The sequence below is a fragment of the Aspergillus brasiliensis genome (assembly GCF_001889945.1).
Source record: "Aspergillus brasiliensis CBS 101740 unplaced genomic scaffold ASPBRscaffold_24, whole genome shotgun sequence".
Lineage (NCBI taxonomy): Eukaryota > Fungi > Ascomycota > Eurotiomycetes > Eurotiales > Aspergillaceae > Aspergillus > Aspergillus brasiliensis.
In genome coordinates, this window is record NW_027137465.1 from 91,023 (window position 1) to 98,323 (window position 7,301).

At 52.2% G+C, this 7,301-nt stretch overlaps 2 protein-coding genes across 2 annotated transcripts; one reads left to right on the forward strand and one right to left on the reverse strand.

Moving 5' to 3' along the window:
- Positions 1 to 31: 31 nt before the first annotated feature.
- On the reverse strand, positions 32 to 3,384 carry ASPBRDRAFT_138831 (glycoside hydrolase family 35 protein; the record flags this gene model as incomplete). Its single annotated transcript, XM_067619030.1, has 5 exons — positions 32 to 249; positions 359 to 2,150; positions 2,199 to 2,307; positions 2,377 to 2,506; positions 2,571 to 3,384. The coding sequence occupies 5 exons, from the start codon at positions 3,382 to 3,384 to the stop codon at positions 32 to 34; spliced, it is 3,063 nt and encodes a 1,020-aa protein (XP_067473296.1).
- A 947-nt stretch (positions 3,385 to 4,331) lies between these two features.
- ASPBRDRAFT_35436 (beta-glucosidase) lies at positions 4,332 to 6,844 on the forward strand (the record flags this gene model as incomplete). The annotated part of the gene is made up of 2 exons (XM_067623348.1): positions 4,332 to 4,485; positions 4,539 to 6,844. 2 exons carry the CDS (start codon positions 4,332 to 4,334, stop codon positions 6,842 to 6,844), a joined length of 2,460 nt encoding a protein of 819 aa, XP_067473297.1.
- Positions 6,845 to 7,301: the final 457 nt, after the last annotated feature.

A 7,301-nucleotide genomic window follows, 5' to 3' on the forward strand; every position in this document is an offset into this window, starting at 1 on the left:
ACATTACGCCGCAGTCCCTGGGCCACTCGGTTTAATGACTATCGCCTCTGATAGCATATTCTGAGGCGCGAACCATATTGGGTAACGAATATCCTGTCTGGATAATTGCACTTGTCCCAATTTGAATATCACCGAGCTTTGCGCCGTTCCGGTCCAGTGCCCAGAACACAAGGGCGAGGTAATTTTCTCCATGATGATTGAGAATACCTTCGGGGATTGGATACGATGTCTGTGGGCCGATATTGTTTACTGTATAGGAAACAAGAGCGAAGTAAAAATATCAGTCCTCTGGTTCAGACGATCTGCCGGCCAGTTGCCCAAGGAATTGTAAGGGGGGAAGGGGGGGAAAGACCCATACCATATTTTCCAAATTGCCACCCATTCACATACAGAGATATCCGAAATCGTCCTGCGGTCGTGTGATCCCCGATAGCTGAGCTGTTTGCGAAGATGACGCTCGTCGGGATATCGTACCCATACGGGAAACTTAAGTTGAACGTTGTAGCATAGAATCCTACACCCGGTCCCGACAAGCCGTCCAGAGGGGAGCTATGCTGCCAACCTTGCGTGGGGGTGCCGGGGAGGTGGAAACCTTGTCGCTCAGCAAAGGTAGCTCCTTCGTTGAGAGGACCTCGACTAAGGTCACGTCTGCGCTCTCCTTCATAGTTTCCTGTTATCCTCCATATAATGTCAGCCTTGTCTTCGTGGCCGGAGAGACGGTAGTCGAGAATTCCTCGCGGATTCTTCATGGTTTGGAGGTTAGCGTAGAAATTTGCATCGAGTCCCATGTTATCGATCAATACCGTCAATACATAGGGAACTCCAAACTCGAGGCGATTGGGGAATTGCAGCGTTTGATTATAGGTTTGTACAGCAGGATCGCCGGGCCAAGCGCCGAGAAACGTCGAGTTCAACCACACCGAGTGCGCAAATGCGTACCCTCCTTGGCTGGACAGGGAGAATGAGGACTCGGCCCCATTTGCGACGAAATGGCCTCGATAGAGGATGGAGCCCGCGTGATAGCCGTAATCACTCGCATAGAGGGAAGTGGGCGTCGACAGTCTTCGCGGATTGTTGGTTGAGACGTGGTCACACAACGTCCAGGTGCTGTCATCATAGCGCGGCCCAAGTTCTGGGAGGGAATCGAGGTATTGCCAATTCGCCGTGGCAAGGTCAGGCAATGCAATCGCCGGGGCTTGATACTTCAGGAGGCCCTTCAGTCGTCCATTTTCCACGCTGGTTTTCACCGTCTCCCCGTTGAATACAAGACCGGAGCAACACCCGGACGGGGCAGCAACCACCTCAATTTCTGTTGTTGCATTTAGATCCCCAGTTAGAGACAGTACGTCGCCCGAGATAGTTGCGTTCCGTATGAGATATCCACCTTTGACAATGACCGAAGTATTTTCCCTAGAAGGAGACACATGTAGGCCCACTGGCGGGGGTAGGGGCAAGTCAATCACCCAGTAGTTGTACGCATCATTTCGCCACAGCAGATACACATCCAACTTATCACTAAAGCTGATCACTTGGCGGGTTAGACTGACCGTCCACTGCACAAACGTGAGATTATCGCTTCCGCGATATGTCGTTTCATTACCCTCAAGCACCTTCACATAGTCCGATGGTATGGGAACCGCAAACTCGTGCTGTTCAGCCTCCCCACCGTACATTAAGAGAATCGTTTTGTGTCCCGACCTCTTCCAGGTATATATCTCAGCCGACGAGTAGACGAGACTGATATCTCCCATTTGATAATCCGTTACATGGATCTTAGAATCCCATCCGTGCAGGACCAGAGATCCACCTAGGGTAGGGACAGTGAAGTTTCCGAAGCTAGTCTCCAAGTTGATATGGTAGTATGTCGACGCGAGCTCGCCATAATTGGCGTGACGAACGGTATAGAACTTTGTGGGGTCTCCGTGCAGGACGGCAATATCCAGGTTGGAAGCATTGGAGTACCTAGATGGAGCAAGAAGAGGCCGAGAGACCATATACGCCGGTGAGGATTGGACGAACTGGGCCTGAAGTTTGATTTCATGATACTTTTCGCGCGCCAATAGACGATCTTCACTAATGGGTGCACCAACATCGTATGAGGTATAGCCAGATGGGTACCCCAAATTGCCCCAGTTGGTCCCGCCGAACATCTGACTTGTCAGCCGAGGAAAGAGAGAGTCACGGTGAGACAGACGTACCATATAGAGATTCACAATCGTGGCGCGAAGGCTGAAGTTGACCTTATAAAATACCCGCGCAAACTCAGCTCCGATCATGGCTGCACAGGTGCTAACACCATTACCTCCCCTAAATATGACTTAAGGTTATCTACTCTCCAGTATCATCTGCGCTGCAGGGCTTAGGGGACTGACTCACCAGGGATCAGGAGCGCCCCCTTGGTACTCTAAAATGGCATATGGGGTGTCCGGGCTCATCGCCAAGTGTGTGGAGAAATTGGACAGAGTCAAGGGATCCAATATCCGGGTCCAATTGTACGGGTCTTGGCCTAGGGCATGCTGTCAGTTGACACAACTTATGCTTTTGGCTGACAGAATTGAAAGCCGGCTCACATCCCGTGCCCCAGCCAAATGGGTAATCGTCATATCCATAAATGTCCATGGCACCTTTCCCGGTGCCTGGTGCCCAATTCCCGAGAGGAACGGCGTCGTTGCTAATAAAGGGCACGACAATCCCCGCCTCCCGGTATTGTGCTTCCACCCCAGACATATAGTTTCCATCCAGGCAGGCACTGATTTCCCCAACCGACGTGAACCCCGAACACATGGTATACTCATTCTCCGGTTGGAAAAGAATCACTGGGCCCCCGTTTGTGATTTGGGCCCGGGCAATGATCTCGCCGGTTCTCGTAATGTAATTCCTCGTGGCGTTCAGGTAGTCTGGAGCCACTGATCTAACGTCACCGCGCAGGCGTTGAAGCCATCCGGGAAGTCCACCCCCAGAGACTTCAGCATTGATATAGGGCCCGGGCCGAGCGATCAGGTATATCCCTGCCTGACTGGCAGCATCAAAGAACGGTTGGAGGTCAAAGACGCCATCACTGTGAAAATGCTCCGGTGCCCCTTCCAGTAAACCCCACATCAAGTAGAATGACACAGCGGAGTAGCCTAACGCTCTGATCTTCTGGAAGACATCGAGCCACAGGCCAGGGGACGGAAGTCGGAATGGATGAAACTCGCCTGAGAACAACAGGATGCGTTCGCCGCGGACGAAGATCGAGTACTCATCCCAAGTGACGAGTCCTGTTGGTTGTTCGGCTAATGGATCCGGTGTATGCGGAATGTGTAACCGGGATTGGTCGGTTGAAATAGCAAACAGAAGAACATGCCAGAGGAAAGATAGCAATAGCTGATACACCCAGTTCATGATGGAGCGGTGCAAGTTACCTCAAATTAGTGCTTCAGATTTGCGCGCTCGTGGTTGTTGATTGCAGTCGGCGACGCCTGGGGCGGAAGCACTCGGTAATATATAGTACTAATGCATATCTTACTGCCATGACTACGCTCTACGTGGGTCGTCATCGTATGTGTTATGTCGTGAGAGATAGTGGCATCGCGGAAGGCGATCGTCTACGAGCTGAACATAGCCATTGAAATTGTTTGGACAGACGGCGGTGTCCCATCCTGACAGAGTACAAGTTCCGGACTTTCGGGATGTCCATAGGGAAGGTACAGTTCTAGATTCTTGCCATGCATATGCGGTGCTTGGCATCATGGCTTTGGCCTCTGGTAGCAATGTTATGTTGGTGTATATTTGGGCTCGTACAGTATTATCAAATACGATACGATGGCAGACACATTTCCATGTTCCGTCCACGGATTCTGGGTCGAACATGCTCCACCATCTAAATCGAGGCAAAAATGCCACCTGTGGCCAATCAGAGGTAACGAAGAAGGATTTGTGCCGGGCCCTGTTGTGTCATGGCTCGAAGCTAAACCACAAATGTATTAGAGAACGAATACGGGCGGCGATCTCTTGGCCCCCGATGCAGTTCCGAAAACGGAAAGATATACCCATTCCCGGGTTTACGCAGTTCTGGGAGTGAATGATGGCCTAGGGCTTGCACTGAGTCTGAGGCCCTATGGGGTTGGGTATACCTGGGGGATGCTACGGAAAGAGCGGGGCTTTTACTGTTCAGAAAGTCCCTCGAAATGTCGAAGACAAACTCAAAGTCAACTCTGGTGAAAGCCCCCTTCCTAATTGGAAGGTTAGGGCCAATGGTCATTATTTAACTTGGGACTCACTCTATGGAAAACCCTTGTTTCACGATTCTTCTTTAAACGCATACACTTGGATAGCGACATCTCATCCCGATGGGTCTCCTCCGTTTGCTATGTGCCTACGGGCTGGCACTTGGCGTGTACAGTCAGACTTTTAATAACGAAACCACCGGCGAGGTCGGGGCCATACTCTCGAACCTCGAACATTACTGGTCGTACGGCCGATCACCACCAGTTTATCCAAGCCGTGAGTTTTGACGTCTCTCAAGAGATATGGCCGCCTGCTGATACACATCATAGCTGCCGGAAACGGGACCGGTGACTGGGCCAGCGCATATGAGCAAGCCAGGGGTCTGGTTTCTCAGATGACCAACGATGAGAAAACTAACCTCACGTATGGCTTTCAGGAAGCAAGCAACGGCTGTGCAGGCAGTACAGGGACTGTACCCCGTCTCCAATTTCCTGGTCTATGTTTCCAGGATGCCGGCAACGGGGTCCGAGGCATGGATATGGTCAACTCATATCCTTCCGGCCTCCATGTCGGCGCATCGTGGAACCCTGTCTTGGCATACAGACGTGGCCATTACATGGGAGCGGAGTTCAAGAAGAAGAGCATCAATGTTGCCCTGGGGCCTGTCGTAGGACCCTTGGGCCGCGTTGCCCGCGGAGGACGGAATTGGGAAGGATTCTCCAATGATCCCTATCTCTCTGGCAAGCTGGTGTACGAGACTATCACGGGTATGCAGGAATCTGTGATTGCCAGCGTCAAGCATCTTATCGGGAATGAACAGGAGACAGACCGCAACCCGTCCGTCTATCTGGCCAATGCATCCATTTCGTCAAATATCGATGACAAGACCATGCATGAGTTATATTTGTGGCCATTTCAAGATGCAGTGAAAGCTGGCGCGGGGTCTATTATGTGCAGCTATAATCGGGTGAACAACAGCTACGCCTGTCAAAACAGCAAGGTTATGAATGGCCTTCTCAAGACCGAACTCGGGTTTCAAGGCTTCACTGTGACGGATTGGTATGCTCGACACACTGGGGTCGCCAGTGCGGAGGCAGGCTTGGACGTTGCCATGCCCAATTCCCCCACTTGGGAAAATCACACTTTGAGCCTGGCGGTTGCCAACGGATCTCTGGCTCAAGCCCGGTTGGATGATATGGCGACCCGAATCCTTGCTACCTGGTCTCGGTTCTCGCCCCTCGATAATCCGGGAGCCCTTGTTCCCGCGAACCTCACCGAGCCCCATGAGATTATCGAGGCTCGGGATCCCGCTGCGGCGCCTACCATTCTTCAGGGGGCCGTAGAGGGCCACGTCCTGGTCAAAAACACGAATAACAGTCTTCCCCTGAAGAAACCGAAACTCCTCTCGCTGTTTGGCTACGATGGTCCTGCATCGCCAATCAACTCGCCGACGCCAGCCTATAGTTTCCTGCAAGGTCTGGGTCTCGGCAATACTCTGTCGTACGTCGGTGGACAGGGCTTCGCATACGAGATTGCCGCTGCTCTTATGGGAAGCTTCTTCGCTAACACAACAGGGCCAGGCGTTGCACTCAATGGAACATTGATAGTCGGTGGGGGATCCGGTGCCAACACTCCAGCATACATAGATGCGCCATTCAACGCTTTTCAACATCAAGCAAAGCAGGATGGCACATTTTTGTCCTGGGACTTTGCCTCCGTGGACCCGGGGGTCAACGCCGCCAGCGAAGCATGTATTGTCTTCGTGAATGAGCAGTCCTCTGAAGGATGGGACCGCCCGAGTCTGGCGGATACTTATTCCGACACCCTGATTACCAATGTGGCGGCGAAATGCAACAACACGATGGTCGTGATCCACAATGCGGGAGTGCGGGTGGTCGACGCATGGATTGAGCATCCAAATATCACGGCGGTGATCTTCGCCCACGTCCCCGGGCAGGATTCGGGCACCGCCTTGGTGGAAATCATGTACGGAAGACAGTCACCTTCGGGGCGGCTGCCTTATACGGTGGCGCGTGACCCGAAGGACTATGGCGCATTGCTCGATCCAGTGTACCCGGACAACTCCAGCATGTACTACACCCAGTCGAACTTTACCGAAGGCGTCTACATCGATTACCGCCAGTTCATGGCAAACGGCATCCTGCCACGATTCGAGTTTGGGTACGGCTTGACCTACACAACATTCGCTTACCATGGTCTCGACATCCAGATCTCGCGGAGAGCTCCCAAGTCTTACCACCCCCCAGGGTCCGAGCTATATACCGTCAGCGATCCAAAGCCTTCCGGCGGCTTGGAGTCTCTCTGGGACGTGATGGCGACCATCCGCTGCACCGTAACCAATACTGGCAGAACGGAAGCGGCGGAAGTCGCCCAGTTATACATCCGCATTCCAGGAGCCGGACCGGATAGAGTGCTACGAGGATTTCGCAAGCAGTCCATCAGCCCCGGAAGGAGTGTAGACATGCAGTTTCATCTGACTCGCCGTGACCTGAGTCAGTGGGACGTCGTTACACAGCAGTGGGTACTTGTGGAAGGTGATTATGGAATCATCGTCGGCAAGAGCGTTTTGGATATACAATTGACGGGCAACCTGACCATAATTCATGATGCCTAGGCCGGGGTCAACCACATCAGGGTGTCCGAGGGGAGCTTGGTGAGCCGTCCATTTGAAAGGGGCTATGAGGCAGTTTCTCTACGGCTGCTGTAGAATTTGTACTACCCCGTCATTTCGGCTTCTATGGGATCATATCAGTGTCTTGCGTTACCTAGGTCAATGTGAACTGGCTCATTCGCCCCTGTTGGGCCACAGCCGCAGATCAGGACATCAGTCTGCTCATAGTCATCCATCGCGAGCTCGAAGTGGCACAGCACCATGTCTGGTATGGTGTTTCGTCGTTATACAAAGCTTTATATTATTTCATAGTTCTATGAGAGACACTAAATACATTATAATAAAAGTTATAAGATATTATCTAATATAGTTCATATATAGTTTGTGGCTGTAGAGTAAATCAATCTATAGTAGACATGGCAAACGGGCGAGCCGGGCAAGCTTTAGAAGGCCGGGGATC